Below are 18858 nucleotides of genomic sequence, written 5' to 3'. Positions count from 1 at the left end.
GTAGATGGAGGTCAAATATCAAAATATTTTACAATGGAGTATATGGGAGACTACATGTGACGAATGAATTTTTTTTTTAGATACCTTGGGTTCAGCCTAAGGAGCTGGACTTTGGGCAGCGTGTAAAGCATAAACACAGGCAAATAATAATTACAAACCACGATGGAAATTTTTATAGTTTTCGACTACTGCGCCGGACAAAAAGTGTGAAATGGAATATTGTAGCAGGAACATCCATGTAGCAGGAACATTGTGTGAAATGGAACATCCATGGATATGCGTAGCAGTTGACATAAATTAAAATGAATATTTTCTTCGGGTTCTACTCGTTCACATAAAATGTAACTAATTGACAGCAAACCAAACGAAAAAAAGAGAACATTTCATAATCCGTATGACACATGGGTGAAACTAAATTACACTGACTCCATAAATGCATATAGTTTACACTAACTAAAATTAGTATTTTCTTTGAGGTCTTGTCGTACACATCCGACTAATTGAACTTAAACCAATTAAAAGGAAAACATTGTATAATTCTTATGACACATGGATAAAACAAAATGAGACTGACTGCAAAGATGTGGAACATTTCATACCAACTCGGTATTGTCAAACTCACAAGTCTTTGGTGTCAACACCTGCCTATTGCCAAGTACCATAAAACACAAGCGATATGGAAATAACAAAAAAGAACCCTTGCTCCACTTCGGCACTTACAATACCAACCAGTTATGGATTTTGATCTAACTTGGGTGTTATCAAATTCTACAAAAAGAAAGTAACGTAAAGATTGCACATGTTGGGATTGTATTTTAAACCTCAAAATGTTGAGAGCAGTGTTTCTTCCAGACATGTTTTTGGGAGACACCGCTCCTCCCCTGAGCTCTGAGAGTACCTCCCGGACACTAGCGGATCCAGAAGGGTCGTTTGGGAGGGGGGGGGGAACAGTTCGCTTCCTGGAAGATGATTGTAGTCTCAAGGTGACCAGAATTTTACTTTGCAAGAATCGGACGCATATGAATGAGGGACTGGAGGGGTGTAAACCTGATTCCCAGATTTCATTTTGTGACCCGAATTTGTAAGTTTTTTTCTTTCTTTTAAATGAAAGTAGATTTAAATTGAATACGCACTTTCGTTTCGGAGACATGGCGGTGTCATGATTCACTAGTCATCGCAATATTTGAGATGCACTGTCTTGCACAGTACTTGCATAAAAGAAAATACTGTATTGACGATGGCATTCATTTTAACGAAAGAATGTACAATTTGCTCTAATTATTTACTTTGAATAACAATTACGGAACAACAGTTGAAAAAAAAGACTTGGTCTACGCAAAAATAAATAACAAAAGTATACATACATAAAGAATAACACAAAATGTCAATAAATAACAAAAGACATTATGATATTTCTATGTACATTTCTTAGTAGCTTAAAAAATAATACAATAATTAATTATAAAGTGATGTTTAATAGGATGGCACACAGTGTTCCAGAAAGGCCAAGATATAGGAGAGTAATCTTTATATATTGCTTTCATTTGTGTTTGTATCAAATATAATTCAGCAAATTGAAAATTGAAAAGAAAACAATATAATATTCAAACTGAACTGAAAGGATGTTTAGTGTCTCCGTGAATATTCCCCGTAGTAATGACTGCCCGAACATGAATTTCGTGGCTTTCCCCCGAAATAAGAATGTTATGGTTTTTACCTTAAAAGAACTGGCTGCGCATTCAAGGGCACAGATCAAATACAGGAGAATGAAATGGATACACTTTCTAATACATAATACTAATCATCACTGCATTTAAACCTTGTACTGTACTACTAACAGGAACCCAGAGCGACGGTTTGAAGTTAAATTACAGCAGAAAAATATAAAGAAATGAATTGTGAATATAAATCCTACATAAATATAATATATTGCAGTACTCCTTAACCAAATAAATAACTATGAAGGAAAATGCACAATTTATTCAATAAAATACTGCAAATAATGTAATAACAAAAAAAACAATATTAAACTTTCTTTTATACAAACTCAACAGAAATTTTGTCGAATCTAAAACATGAGTTAAAATTACATATAGAATCACAATATAAGCCATTATAATGTATAACTAGTAAAAAAAAAAAAAAAAAAAAAAAAAAAAAAAAAAAAAAAAAAAAACCTCTGAAAGATTAGCAAAGCCTACAACAAAATGAACGAAAGAAGATTAGAAATGTAAAACCAAAGTGATGTTTCCGTTCATTACTGCACACAAACTATATTTCCTAAAACATACCGACTGGCGATATTATTTGATAATATTATATACTTAAAAAAATGCAAATTAAAATTTAATTTTGAAAAATCCTCACCATTAAACGAAATTACCAATGGAGAATAACTACGTATAACTTGTTTTCCTTTCATCTCAGATATAATATGGACCTCTTTCGGTCTAATGGCTAACACACTTGTCTTTGGTGCGCGTGATCTCGGGTTTGATTCCCAGTGGAGGTACAGTTGAACGAAAAAAGTGGTTCGGATTCCACTATAATCAGTAGGTCCACGTCTCCTTTAGCCGTTCTGATACAAAAGTGGGATGTTAAACAAGCAAATATATGTATAATATATAACTATTTATTAAAAATATAAGATAGTCTATGTACTGGTACCCATTTTTTACGATTGTAGTTGTGCCCTTTTGTTTCAGTTAAAGATTTGAAAAAAGCAATTTCAAAAACTTTTCGACTTCGTTCATCTTTCTTGATTTTGTTTGCGATTCAGATACATCCAAGAAGTTCAACTTTAGACTCATGACTTTTGGGGAATATGTACGAGTTGAATATAATTACGAACAAACACCACAACGGGCGGAAACCACAACGGTCTTAATCACCTTGCAGTCCATCTCTGTGAAACTTACAGCACAATAACCGCATTTCTTTTCCTGTAGCAGATTCTACAGTTAAAAAAAAAAAAATTACTGTCACACCATTCATTACTTGAAAGTTCCACTTTCCGAGATTAAGTATCTTGATTGGTTTTTAAACTTACATTTCTTCGGTTCATAGCAAGTGTAAGTTATGTAGCCCAACATATCACTAGTGACACTTTGGTTACCTAACCACCTCATCAAGTGCCTCAAAGTAATGCATCTTGTAATGTGTATTTTACGGGTTACATAAAGTGAAACTGTTAGACAAGAGAAAACGTATCACACACCAAGAAACAGAGACAAAAACAATTTAGTTTTCGGTATAAATTTTTTGATTTCATTTCGTTCTCCGTTGAGAAACATTATTGTGAGCTCCAGATATTGTATTAGAACCTAACATTCATATTAATGGTAGTTTTAGGTATGATGTTAATTTAGCGGCAGCAAAACTTCATATTCACAACACTATTTCTTTTCTTATTGTTATACTAGTGTCAATTACCTTCTTCGGTGGGTTAAAATAAGAAAAACTAGTAATAGGTTCCGTTAGTCATTCACTTTTTAGTACTACTGCAGCGCTCACTAACCGATAGAAACAGAAAATATAATGAAAAATCAGAAAATAATACGTAATCCATATATAAAAACTAAATATTATTTAGTGGTCTGATTTTGGATTTAAACGGCATCGGAAGTGTCACTGTTCATCTCAGCGACCCCGAAAACAACGGATTCTTTACTAATATCTGTCATTTTCGATCATTTATATTCCCCCCTCCCCTAAGTTGCACCGTCAAAGAGAAATGATAAAAACCATCCTAGGCTTGAACCTCATCTATGTTAAAAATTTGATCGTGATCAATTGAGTGGTTCAAGAGATGTTAAGTCACAAACATATACAACGTGTCAATAACTTTGAAATAGAAAACTTGAGTAATGCGTTTTTAACCGTCTCTCTTTCCAATTTTAACGATTCCAATTAAGCTCCCTCGTGGCTATGTGAATAGCATACGCCCATTTGGCACGGAAGACTCCAGTTCAACTTCAGGGAGAGCTCATGTGATTCGATTCAACGTTAAACTATAGGTTCACGTCTCGTAACCTCGCTGCTAAAAGGGATGCTAAACTCAATTCAAATAAAATAAAATAACCCCAATAAATTCTAGACAGATATAGTAATTGTTCCACATAATCTCCTACATAAAAGGTGACTTTAGCTCATAAAACGTTACTAAGTAACGTTTTAATTTATGCATAAGTTAGAAACGATAATGTTGTTCCACGAAATTACTACACTCCAGAGCAGTTATTGCTAACACTATTAAGCCTTTTACTAAAACATTTTTGTCATTAAACATTACTCTAATAGCTCCAGAAATAAATCATGTTGTCTTAAAAATATAGTAATTAAATTTTGTAGTGCGTGTGTGAGTGCGTTGTGTTATAATGGGAGCAGAAAAGTAGAATATACTATTATTTCTTCATTAAAATCGAAATGTTCAAAAAAGCTCAAAATTTCCCAGGCAAAAAGCTGTGAAAGAAAGTTTTTATTTTTTTATTTTTTTCGATTTCTTCATCTCCAATTCTTAATGATTCCAGTGTAAACTGATTTCACAGACTGCATCCGGAAATAAGTGTAAGTAATTATTAAATGATGTTCTCTATTCACAGCGTTGTAACGAAACTGTGGTTTTAAAACCGAATTAACAACGTAGGACTACTTACCCTAATATCTTTTCCTGGACTATCTTCTACTAACTGTCTAGCAATGTCCTTACAAGTCGTTTTCCATTGCCCCATTTTATCTTCGCATTCCCATTTCCGATTGGGAACATGAGCATACAAAGCACTAGGAGTAGCATGAGTAACACGCGTTGTTGTAACAAATCCTGAAACAATAAACATGCTGCATAATAATAATACAATAATAATCAATAATAATAATACATTGATTATCATGCAATTCAATGTTATTATTGTAATATTACACTAAACTATGAAAACGATTAAAAAAAAAAACACACATTATACTACAATGAATGAGAAGTGAAGTCAAGAGATAATTCTAAGATGCACAATTGAAGTATTCGTTATTGTCCACCGAATAACGTTGTATAGTGTGGCACATTTCAATGAATTGAAGAAAAAACTGTAGTTATCTTTCCAGATTATAGCATTGTTCCGCTTAGAGACAAATTCGCCATCACACTAGTGCCATCACTTGTTTAATGAAGAAACGAAAACGAGTCTTTCAGTAGATACGTATGTGAGTCATGTTCCGTATAACACTTGATGTGACCAGCGAACGAGTGCGGGCGGCCGGTTTTGGAACTAAAATACAAACAGTGTTTCTAACCGGATTACTTGTAATTAATCTATCACAGTTATTCTTGTCCTGTTCGTAATAAACCACTTCACGCATGGCATATGTTCAAGTTAAGACAAACACAGTTTCAAAAGTTATAGAAGTTATTTCCAGAAGACTTTAAGGGACTGAAAAAAAAAGTACATACACCCTCCATATTAATTTGGCAATAACTTGCAAATAAACTAACCTCAGTGTTGTACAAAGAAACACTATGAACTTCGTGGCATTCGAGTGTAAGGAATTTCTACACTTCTTCTATTAACAAAACCTCGAAGTTCATCTTTGTGAATCTAAGTTATACTTTGGCAACTGCGCTTTCATTGTTTAAAGCAAGTTCTGTTGTGTAGTTTTAAGATAAGACGTCTTCGAAATAGATATTAAGTTGGACCATGTAATCTCCGATCGACTGTCTAAGCAGTGTCTTGAGTAACAAAATTCTTTTGCATTGAGATCATTTTCGGATGTGCTGCAAACATCCGGTCAGAGAGAAACTGATAATCTTTCACCGCCACACTCTAACCACCTCCGAAGGAGACTTGAATCCGCCCCTGATTGAGATGGTAGATAAAGATAACTTTCTCTTATAACTAACCTGCCATTATTTAGCATGGTTTGGCAGTTTTAAAAATCCAGTATTTCTGCCATATTTTGAAAATTTTATTTAAAAGAAATATACCCAATATTATATTTGAGGTGATAGAGGAGCGATTAAAGTTTAAAGTGGGGTGCCTGACAATTGAAGATTCCTTATTCTTCCAAGGTATTGAACTCCAGTGAAATTCAGAAAGAAAAATAAGAATGCTCCAAGAGCATTGCCAGAACGAACTTAAAAAGAATGGGGAGATGAAGCGGGAAGGATAATTGTGATTGTTCCTAGATGTAAAAGTAAATCTTTTTATCCGCACCTTCTTCTCTTTCTCGCAAAAATTAGCAAAGTATCTCTCTATGACTTACAGTTCTCGAGATATGGCTGCTTAAATATCTAGAAATTCGAAATGTTTGGCCAATATCTGGGGACTGGTGCCCAGTTGGCCAGTAGACAGTTAATCAGTGGCCACCGGTTACTATTTGGTACCAAAATGTCCACCATCCTCTTAGGTATTGATCAACATCAATATCATCTCTGTGTAACTTACGATTCCCGAGATTTGGCTCCTTAAATCTCGCGAAATCGAAACTATCTTTTGGCCAGTATCATGGGAACGGCAAGTCATAGAGAGATGATATTGCTGTTAAACCCTAATAGAATGTTAAACATTTTCGTACCGATATTAGTTGATGGCCACTACCCAATTGGCCACTGGTTTGGCCAGTAGCCAGTTGGACAGTGGCCACCGGTTAGTGTTTGGTACCAAAATATTTACCATTCTCTTAGGTACTGATCAATATCAATATCATCTCTCTACAACTTATGGTTCCCGATCTATGGCTCCTTAAATATCTAGAAATTGGTCATTTTTGGCCACTATCACGGGAACTATAAGTCACAGAGAGATAATACTGGTGTTAATCAATACCTAAGAGTATGGTAAATATCGTGATACCGGTAATAATTAGTAGCCATTGGCCAAACCAGTGTCCAGTTGGACAGTGGCCACCGGTCACTATTTGATACCAAACTATTTACCATCCTCTTAGGTATTGATCAACATTAATATCATCTCTCTACAACTTATGGTTCCCGATCTATGGCTCCTTAAATATCTAGAAATTGGTCATTTTTTGGCCACTATCACGGAAACGGTAAGTCATAGAGAGATGATATTGGTGTTAATCAAGACCTAAGGGGATGGTAAACATTTTGGTAACGATAATAATTGATGGCCTGGCCAACTGGCCATTCGCCAAACTAGTGACCAGTTGGACAGTGGCAACTGGTTACTATTTGGTACCAAAATATTTACCATCGTTTTAGATATTGATCAACACCAATATGAATTAATTCTACTATCTGTTTTCATACACAATATAATTTTAAAACTTGGGAGCCTAGTGTTATCTTTGTATCTGTAATCACTTGTCGATTAACTTCAGAGGACTGAGTTAACCCGTAAGCACAAGTTGCATATAACTCAAACATATCAGATGTACAGTCTTGTTTAACAAAACCTGCCCCTCTCCGTCCTCTACGCGAAAAGCCCTATAATGTTGTCCACATATGAAATTCAAAGACAAAGGCAATCATCTTTAAACATCTGTATTTTTATTTCAAGTCTAAGTGTGCTAAGTATGGTTGCAAGAGGTTGGGTGTATTTTTTTTTTTTTTTTTTTTTTTTTGCTAATGAACTTAGGTATCTAATATTGGCACTCATCTTTTTCATAATTTCCGGCCAATTGTTTCACCACCGGTATCTTTGAGCAATGAGATAACAATGGAAGAGAAACTTCGTTCCTCAAACTTGATACTTTGAAAAACTTATGCAAGTGGTTTTGTTATTCAAATACATATCTATTCACTCTAATCAGTTTCAGAAGCAGCATTAATTTTATAATAACAACTTGGGGAATTTATTTTCTGTAAAGTCCTTCAGCAACTAACTTTATGCCTAATTAGTGTTCAAAATAATCTTATAAACACGATGAGAAGAGTCTTTACAATTAGAAATCTTTTTAAAAAAATAATAATAATAAAGATTTATTTATTACTTCTATCTCTGCTGCATGAGTACCTGGACTTTATGGTGGACAAAGACCATGAGTGTGGGTGTTTTCAAAGTTGTCTCGTTTTATTCCACTTTCTTCATTCTACAATTATCATCCATCTCATTATTACTGTCTTCTTTAGCCTCTGTGCATAGTCGTGGAACTTAAAACTAAACAAAAAATGTTGTTCTATTTTCAACTTAGAAGCAAGAAAACCATTTTAAGCTAAGTTTCATGGCAATTCTGCCTTTTGCCAGAAAGAGAAACTTGAATATTTAAAATATTGATGGATCATTATGTTAACCCTCAGGCATTTTAAATTAATGGTAGCCGACTATTGGCTAAAAATTAATTAAATTAACACTTAAATTAATTGATAATTTAAATTAATTTAATTAAGCTTAATTAATAATTAAATTATTAGCCGCTATTAAATTAATAATATCTGGACAAAAGATGAAAAAAAGCTTTTTTCTATGACTACTTCTTAGTGCTAAATTTTGTAGCTATATTTGTTTGACGAAGTTACACTTTTTAAAAAATATTTTATTTGGGTCTGAAAATGTATTATGTGAAATTTATAAGTAGAAAATGTATTTAAATAAAAGCATGTTCTCCTATAAAATATAATAATAAAAAAGAATAAGCTTTTAAATCATATATATATATATATATATATATATATATATATATATATATATATATATATATATATATATATATATATATATATATATATATATATATATATATATATTTTAACATTTTGATTATTACATAAACATTCATATTTATTTATTTATTGTGTCTTATAAACGAAAGGCTAAATGACAAATTTAAATATTATGTAACGGGCACACTTGTGTCCCTACAGCTTCATAGAGACTAGTTGAAATGACTGTTCTTTGCACGAGTGGAATACGTTTACGGGAAATATTTGAACTCCTGTCCTTCCCTTAGGATACGCATTTCAATGAAAATGTAATTTTAAAATCCCATAAGATACTGTATTTAATTTTTTGGCATATATTTTATGCTCCTCTAACTCATTGAGATACCTTGTTTAATCAATGTAACATGACAAAAAATTGATGCAGAAGCTATATTCCAAAATCCATTGTAAACGGGTAAGTCCTTTGCTGTATATGATCACAAACAGTAGACAATGTTTATTCAAATGTAGCGAAAATATATAGAAATTGCAATTTTCAGCCCCATAAGACCGAAATTTTGGAAAGTGATGGTTCACGTGTCTGTTTATTTTAATGAAGAGATCATATTTTTATCTTTCCAACTTGAGGATGAGATAGGCCTACTCTATTTACTGCATTAATTTTGAGGCCCATGCCCCTTTAGGATACCCTGTTTAATCAAAGTAGTGATTCAGGCCTAGCTCGAAGTAGACATTATTTATTATGTTTCAAATTTGATTTCAAAATTTGAAGTAATTTTCACGTGATGCGATCACCAACAAAAGACAGCATTGCTTTCAATGCAGAGGAAAAAATAATTTAAAAATGCCTCTTCCCTCTTCAACGTTAATTTTTAAAATTGCTGGGATACTTGTCCGCTTATTTTCAATGAGAAATTTATATGTCGAGTTTCATCTCTCTAACTTCAGGATTATGTGATACAGTATTCTGGGCAAAACATTTGAATAACCTTTTCATTTTTATCTTCTTTAACATACTTATTTTAGAAAATTCCTTTTGTATTCATTGTTCTCTACTAAAAGAAGTTTTCTGACCAAATCTCGCGTTTCTATATAGATTAAAATGTCCTGAATTTTCAATGAATCGTTTTCACTCTTCCATATAATCGTACATATTGTCCCCCTTCCTCCTTGAACAAGTAGAATGTTCGAAACGCTGACAAATTCTTGCACTAAGCATTTTCTGAGTAAATAATGGGAAATTTTATTATAGAAATTGTCCCTTTACAACTTTATAAGCAGGATTTTCGAGGATGCTAAAATTCTTATTTAATTTTTATTTAAGAGTGCATATAACAAATTTCACTTCTCTGAATTGAGTAAAACTCCACGTATGACATTTTGTGATTAAATAAAGGGGAATTTCAATATTACAGAAATATTCACACTTACAATGCACTATCTGTTTTCTGTTGTAAGTAAGTTTCTTAAGTGCTTCATAGAGAAACACGTGTATAATTTGCCCTTCCCTTTGTAAGCGAGAGAATGAAACGCCACTAACCTATTAGGTTTCTAATAGCATAAAACACAATTTTGTTTATTGCCATTGAAAAGTAAGAGGGGATAGAGAGTAATGAAACGCAAAACATCATAGTCCAGTAAAAATTATATACTACTTAGAAGGAAATGTTAAAAAAAAGTAAAAGTTTACAAATATGTACCTACACAGTTATATAACAGTTAGTATACGAAGTGTGTACAGCTGATATACAAATAATACCGAAATCTTACATGAAAACATAGAATACTTAGATAACTAGATATTTCATGTTTACTCAAATATATAATTACCTCCCCCTGGCATACACGTCCTCCTGACTACAGTATTAGTAAAATTTATCTTCTAGCCTTATATAAACCAAGTGTCACTATAGTATCAGTTTGATTTTTTGAGAATCAGGGTTCAGTTTATTGAGATGAAAATTTTTAGGATTCGCGCCTTCTAAGGACTTGGAAATAGGCCTACCATCTCAACCTGGCGATTTTTGCTGAAATGGGAAAACATTCCTGAAGTAAATTTTTAAAACGAGAAACTTGAAATAGGTTATTTTTCTTCATGTAAAAGTAGCTTCGAGTCATTTCCATGAAAGTTTGCATTTTAAAAGGTTAAAGTACTTTATCAAGACTAACCTGTGTGTTTTCCTGCGTCCTGTGCCCATTTGATAATAGAGGGTACTCTGGTGGACTCATTAAGTGAAGTTTTGCAATCATCAAGCTTGGTTTTCGCATCAACACCTGATGTTTCATAGTTTGTTTTCACTCCACAGAACAAAGCAGTAGCCGAACACGCTGAATCAGGAACTTGCTTATCAACACTGTATGTCTATAAAGATAAAGGATTGTTATCGTTTGCTGATAAGAAAATGTTCTTTACATTGATACTACGAAATGAGATAGTAGAAAATAAAGGAATTCCGATTTTATAACCTAAGATTATACAATCAAAATATTCACAAAACACACCAAATGAAAATAGCTAATAGGCCTAGTAACAAATATGTTTTTAGTGATTAATTACTCAGTGCGACCTAATCATTTCTCAACCTAAGCCGTAAGATTTATTGTTATTTTCTCTCTATTCAGTTTTATGTTATGACCAGAGCTGAGACTGGCCTCCAACTGATTATGTGTCGCTTAAAGTTGATCTATGCTCTCTACCAGTACAGCTATATCATTAGCCAAACAAAGCATGTCTATCTACTGTCCATTTATTTCCCCCAAGTCTATCTCTCATCACGTCCAGTGGCCTTTGTATGTATCCGTTGAAAAATCCAGTAGAGTGTAGTAGTAGGGACCCCCGTATGCGCGAATGACTCATCCTCACTCTCTTTTACGACCAGGGTGAAAGGTCAATGACCTGGCCCGGGGTCAATGACCTAGGGGTACCTAGGACCACCCCCTCTAAATTTTGGCAGGGGTACCTTGGCCCACCCCCTAAATTTTGGCAGGGGTACATAGGACCACCCCCCTTAAATTTTGGAAATTGCCAAATCTAAAAATTTGGTATGGTAGCCTAGGACCATAGTATGTACCTCTATCAGTATTGGGGGTCTATGTCGTTCCCTTTTATGGGTAAAAAATTGCCAAAAATTCAAATTTCGGGGGTTTTTGACCTAATTTATCCCCTTGGATGAGGTATTATTATCCTATATAGTTATATGGGCGTATACAGGGGTCCATTACCTTTCATAACATATGGGTATATTAATGCACCCCTTGAAAAATTTGGGAGGGGTACGTTGGCCCACCCCTTAAATTTTGGAAATTGCCCAATTTAAACATTGGGTATTATAGTACAGGACCCTAATATGTATCATGATAAATTTGGGTGGTCCACCTCATTCCCTTCTAGGGGTATAAAATTGCCAAAATATAAACGTAAGCAATACGTTGTACCACGTGTTTGGTCTTTTGGCCCAATTTGTCCTCTTGGATGAGGTCCTATTACCTTATATGGTTATATGGTCATGTATAGGGGTCCATTACCTATCATAAGACATGGGTATATTAATGCACCCCTTGAAAAATTTGGGAGGGGTACTTTGGCCCACCCCTTAAATTTTGGAAATTGACCAATTTCAACATTGGGTATTATAGTATAGGACCCTAATATGCATTATGATAAATTTGGGTGGTCCACCTCATTCCCTTCTAGGGGTACAAAATTGCCAAAATATAAACGTAAGCAATACTTTATATCACGTGTTTGGTTTTCGGCCTAATTTATGTGCTTGGATGAGGTCCTATTACCTTATATAGTTATATGATCATGTATAGGGGTTTATTACCTATCATAAGACATAGGTACATTTGTGCACCCCCGGGAGGGGTACAATGGTCCACCCCTTAAATTTTGGAAATTGACCAATTTAAACATTTGGTATTATAGTACAAGACCCTAATATGTATTATGATAAATTTGGGTGGTCCACCTCGTTCCCTTCTAGGGGTACAAAATTGCCAAAAATATAAACGTAAGCAATACGTTATATCACGTGTTTGGTTTTCGGCCTAATTTATGTGCTTGGATGAGGTCCTATTACCTTATATAGTTATATGATCATGTATAGGGGTTTATTACCTATCATAAGACATAGGTACATTTGTGCACCCCGGGAGGGGTACAATGGTCCACCCCTTAAATTTTGGAAATTGACCAATTTAAACATTTGGTATTATAGTACAAGACCCTAATATGTATTATGATAAATTTGGGTGGTCCACCTCGTTCCCTTCTAGGGGTACAAAATTGCCAAAAATATAAACGTAAGCAATACGTTATACCACGTGTTTGGTTTTTGGTCGATTTTATTCCCTTTGATGAGGTGTTATTACCTTATATGTTTACATGAGCGTATACAGGAGTCTATTACCTTTCATAAGACATGGGTATATTGATGCACCCCTTTAAATTTTGGGAGGGGTACCTTGGCCCAACCCTTTAATTTTGGAAATTGCTTAATTTCAACATGTGGTGTCATAGTACTAGATACTAATATGTATCATGATAAATTTGGGTGGTCCACCTCGTTCCCTTTTAGGGGTACCAAATTGCCAAAATATAAACGTAAGCAATACGTTATACCACGTGTTTGATTTTTGACCTAATTTATCTCCTTGATGAGGGCCTATTACATCATATAGTTATATGGTCATATAGGGGTCCATTCCCTATCATAAGACATAGGTACATTGATGCACCCCGGGAGGGGTACAATGGCCCACCCCTTTAATTTGGAAATTGCTCAATTAAACATTTGGTATTACAGTATAAGACCCTAATATGGATCACTATAAATTTGGGTGGTCCACCTCGTTCCCTTTTAGGGGTACAAAATTGACAAAATATAAACGTAAGCATTACGTTGTACCACGTGTTTGGTTTTTGACCTAATTTATTCCTTTGGATGAGGTCCTATTACCTTATATGGTTATATGGTCATGTATATGGGTCCTCGCTATCATAGTACATGACCTCAATATGTATCATGATAAATTTGGGTGGTCCATCTTGTTCCCTTTCATGGGTAAAAATTGCTAAAATATAAACATAAGCAATATGTTGTACCATGTGTTTGGTTTTTGGCCCAATTTCTTCCCTTTGATGAGGTTTTATTACCTTATATGGTTATATGGTCATGTATATAGGTTCATTTCCTATCATAAGATATGGGTACATTGATGCATCCTTTAAAAATTTGGGAGGGGTATCTTGGCTCATCCACTCGGTTTTAGAAATTGTTTAATATAAGCATTTGGTATCATAGTACAGGTCTCCAATATGTACCACTATAAATTTGGATGGTCCACATCGTTCCCTTTTCATAGGTAAAGAACTACCAAAAATCGAATTTCGGAGGTTATTGACCCCTATTTAGCATGTTATATGGTTTATTACCTTTATATGTTTATGTTCCCTTTTAAATTTGGGAATTATCAAATAACAAAATTCGGTAAACGTTTTCTAAGACCCCATTGTAGATGTTGATGTTCCTCTTATGGCCAAATATTCAAAATGTAAATGTTATTGACCGGCTTTATTATTGAATAAGTACAGGATTTATTACTTTTTTTCATAAGACACAGGTGTATTTGTGTACCAATCTTAAATTTTGGAAGGGGTACATTTCTTATTGTCGTATCAATAATTGGTAATTGTTCATTGGGTAAATCATTACGATCACGTGATCGGTTATTGACCTATGATGGGATTAGGAGTCCAGGACATTGGTACATTGAAACTTTGTAGGATAATTTGAGAATGCGTCATTGGTTTTGATTATTCCCGCCAAATATAAACGTAAGCAAGACGTTGTACCACGTGATTGTCCTTGATGAGGTAGTGTACAGGGATTCATTTCCTTTGTTGTGGTACTTCTTAAGTTTGAGTACACACACACTTCTAGAAAACAGTTGGTTCTAGTCAGGTAAACAATTGACGGACATTATTGACCTTATTGAACATATAATGATATGATTAACTCTAAGACTTAGGTATATCAAGAGAAGTATTCTTTAAATTTGGGAATGGTGATAAACAGAATTTTAACATGAGGTGCGAAATTTGAAACAATACATTGAACTTTAGTCACAGCTCATAGTCTAAGATCATTGGTGGTGATTGATTTGAAATCTGATAGCTAACCTTATTGAATCTTATGACTCATAGACGAAAGGCAATACATGCTACAACAGTTTAAAATTTAATCATAAGGTGATGTAATCTGACACTAGCAAAGTTATTGTGTATGCAATTTGATTGGATGATCACTATCTTTCCTGCAATCTGATTGGTTGATCACTATCTTTCGTGCAATCTGATTGGTTGATGATTTTCAAATCTTTGCTGTATTCAGTTTTAAGTTTAACATTTAAAAATCTTGGTTTCGTTCATCATTTTGCACTCACTGATAAATATGATCAAAACCGTTTATTTGTTAATCGAATAGTTAAAAACCGGTTAAAGTTTGACGGTTAACCGTGAAACGTAAAATTTTTTGCTTGAAACTTTTTGTTTAAAAATTCTTGCTTTCAAATTTTTGTTTGATTTTTTTTGTTTCAAAATTTGGTTTGACATTTTTCGTTTCCAAATTTTTTGTTTCAAAATTTTTTGTTTAAAAATTTTTCGTTTGAAATTTTTTGTTTGAAAATTTTTGTTCGAAAATTTTGTTTAAAATTTTTTGTTTGAAATTTTTTGTTTCAAAAATTTGTTTGAAATTTTTTCGCTTCAAAATTTTGTTTGAATTTTTTTCGTTTGAAATTTTTTGTTTGAATTTTTTTCGTTTCAAAGATTTTTGTTCTAAATTTTTGTTTCAAAGTTTGAGTTGACATTTTTAAAAGTTTGTGCACCTATTAGTAAAGAACCGGAACTGTTTAGAACAAAAACCTTTGACAACATTATGGTGCAATAGTACACGTCAGAACCTGGGGTTGTACTTGAAATGAAAAAAAATTCATTGAAATGGATCATTTTATTACACTCCACATACATCCATACCAGATAGTGGTTCTGGATATTGTCGATACAATGTATTTTGAACTTCTTGCACTAGTTTGTCTTTAGCATATAATTTTAATTCCAATTGAAGTCTTTTAAGGTCTAATGCAATATCAATTGGTGGAAACTCAATGTCCATTTGATCACAAATAAACTGTTTATCAATACAGGTATGCACCCACGAACGCTGTTGACAACCATCACAATATCTAGATACATGTTGTACAATATGCATAACACATTTTTCAAAATAGTACTTTTTCAGGAATATACTTGTTTTGTTACACATTTCCACTGCATGTTTCACACACTGAAATACGCTGATAAATTTGTTCCATTCAGTTTCCGTTAGATACACCATATTGCGAGGGACATGGAATGTACTCTTCTTACGTAACAGCACCATCTTCTCTTCGAGGACTGTACGCAGCACCACTTCATGATTTGAGCCTAATGATTTGACTATGGTCACATTTAGCTCATCATGAAAATAATCGTTCATTTGGTCGATTCGTGCCATTCTTCACAGGTCAGTTGTACACCAAATTGTTCTGCTTTGCCCAATCGAATCACTGGTTCAAATGTTCTAGCACTGATACCAATCATCACATGTTTTGTTTGAAATATATTTATTGGATAATAGCTTGCGAAGATGAACTCTTTATCGTTAGAAGTACACATCTTTCCTCCTGAAAAGCACTTGCTCAAATGATTTCGTGGGATGACACTGTATTTGCTGGTTTATAGTTATTGCTGACGTCATTGGAAAGGAATGTGCTGACGTTTGAATTCATGATTTCATCACAGTTGCTGACGTCATGCCGACCAACCAAATTCATACAACTACGGCTGACGTCATTGGAAAGAAATGTGCTGATTCATGATTTCATCACAATTGCTGTGTACTAAATTCAAGTTGATGACTTCGACCCAAGAATCCTTTGTAACATAAAGATACAGATCCAGTATTTAAGAAACGCAGTAGTTCTTCTTGTTTTGATGCTTCCATGGGTAAATATCTTGCTGGTAAAATTATATTCTTATCATTTTCAAGCTTCACTACGATTCTTAATCCAAACTTTGTAGGGATCATTTGGCTAGCTAAGATTCTATAAGGTACATTCTGTTGTAAATCAGTAATCTTGGTAAATGATTTCATCACATCACGTGTGTTTAGAAACTGCAGACAAGTAGCCATGATGATGTTATCATGAATACTAACTCGAACGATACTTATATATGATGCAAAACTGATGACGTTGCATTATCATGTTCTGACATGTACTATTGCACCACATGTTGCCAGAGGTTTTTGCTCTAAACAGTTCCGGTTCTTTACTAATGAGTGCACAAACTTTTAAAAATGTCAAACCAAACTTTGAAACAAAAATTTAGAACAAAAAATCTTTGAAACAAAATTTTGAAACGAAAAAAATTCAAACGAAAAAAATTCAAACAAAATTTTGAAGCGAAAAAAATTTCAAACAAAATTTTGAAACAAAAAATTTCAAACAAAAAATTTGGAAACGAAAAATTTCAAACAAAAAATTTTAAACAAAATTTTCGAACAAAAATTTTCAAACAAAAAATTTCAAACGAAAAATTTTTAAACAAAAAATTTTGAAACAAAAAATTTGGAAACGAAAAATGTCAAACCAAATTTTGAAACAAAAAAAATCAAACAAAAATTTGAAAGCAAGAATTTTTAAACAAAAAGTTTCAAGCAAAAAATTTTACGTTTCACGGTTAACCGTCAAACTTTAACCGGTTTTTAACTATTCGATTAACAAATAAACGGTTTTGATCATATTTATCAGTGAGTGCAAAATGATGAACGAAACCAAGATTTTTAAATGTTAAACTTAAAACTGAATACAGCAAAGATTTGAAAATCATCAACCAATCAGATTGCACGAAAGATAGTGATCAACCAATCAGATTGCAGGAAAGATAGTGATCATCCAATCAAATTGCATACACAATAACTTTGCTAGTGTCAGATTACATCACCTTATGATTAAATTTTAAACTGTTGTAGCATGTATTGCCTTTCGTCTATGAGTCATAAGATTCAATAAGGTTAGCTATCAGATTTCAAATCAATCACCACCAATGATCTTAGACTATGAGCTGTGACTAAAGTTCAATGTATTGTTTCAAATTTCGCACCTCATGTTAAAATTCTGTTTATCACCATTCCCAAATTTAAAGAATACTTCTCTTGATATACCTAAGTCTTAGAGTTAATCATATCATTATATGTTCAATAAGGTCAATAATGTCCGTCAATTGTTTACCTGACTAGAACCAACTGTTTTCTAGAAGTGTGTGTGTACTCAAACTTAAGAAGTACCACAACAAAGGAAATGAATCCCTGTACACTACCTCATCAAGGACAATCACGTGGTACAACGTCTTGCTTACGTTTATATTTGGCGGGAATAATCAAAACCAATGACGCATTCTCAAATTATCCTACAAAGTTTCAATGTACCAATGTCCTGGACTCCTAATCCCATCATAGGTCAATAACCGATCACGTGATCGTAATGATTTACCCAATGAACAATTACCAATTATTGATACGACAATAAGAAATGTACCCCTTCCAAAATTTAAGATTGGTACACAAATACACCTGTGTCTTATGAAAAAAAGTAATAAATCCTGTACTTATTCAATAATAAAGCCGGTCAATAACATTTACATTTTGAATATTTGGCCATAAGAGGGACACCAATGGGGTCTTAGAAAACGTTTACCGAATTTTGTTATTTGATAATTCCCAAATTTAAAAGGGAACATAAACATATAAAGGTAATAAACCATATAACATGCTAAATAGGGGTCAATAACCTCCGAAATTCGATTTTTGGTAGTTCTTTACCTATGAAAAGGGAACGATGTGGACCATCCAAATTTATAGTGGTACATATTGGAGACCTGTACTATGATACCAAATGCTTATATTAAACAATTTCTAAAACCGAGTGGATGAGCCAAGATACCCCTCCCAAATTTTTAAAGGATGCATCAATGTACCCATATCTTATGATAGGAAATGAACCTATATACATGACCATATAACCATATAAGGTAATAAAACCTCATCAAAGGGAAGAAATTGGGCCAAAAACCAAACACATGGTACAACATATTGCTTATGTTTATATTTTAGCAATTTTTACCCATGAAAGGGAACAAGATG

General features: G+C 33.4%; 1 protein-coding gene across 1 annotated transcript in view; it reads right to left on the bottom strand.

Moving 5' to 3' along the window:
• The window catches only part of LOC145671204 (alkaline phosphatase, tissue-nonspecific isozyme-like), a 63956-nt gene that overhangs the window by 34025 nt on the left and 11073 nt on the right, over nt 1–18858 (bottom strand). Inside the window, exons 3-4 of the mRNA XM_081740062.1 lie at nt 10784–10976; nt 4656–4819 (exon numbers count right to left, since the gene is read on the bottom strand). Of these exons, the coding sequence (XP_081596188.1) occupies nt 4656–4819; nt 10784–10976 (357 nt within the window). The remainder of the gene's footprint in view (nt 1–4655; nt 4820–10783; nt 10977–18858) is intronic.

The sequence above is a fragment of the Thermobia domestica genome, chromosome 15 (assembly GCF_964235325.1).
Source record: "Thermobia domestica chromosome 15, izTheDome1.hap1.1, whole genome shotgun sequence".
NCBI classification, from domain to species: domain Eukaryota; kingdom Metazoa; phylum Arthropoda; class Insecta; order Zygentoma; family Lepismatidae; genus Thermobia; species Thermobia domestica.
Note: the sequence above shows the minus strand (reverse complement) of the source record. Positions and strands in the feature narration are given on the sequence as shown.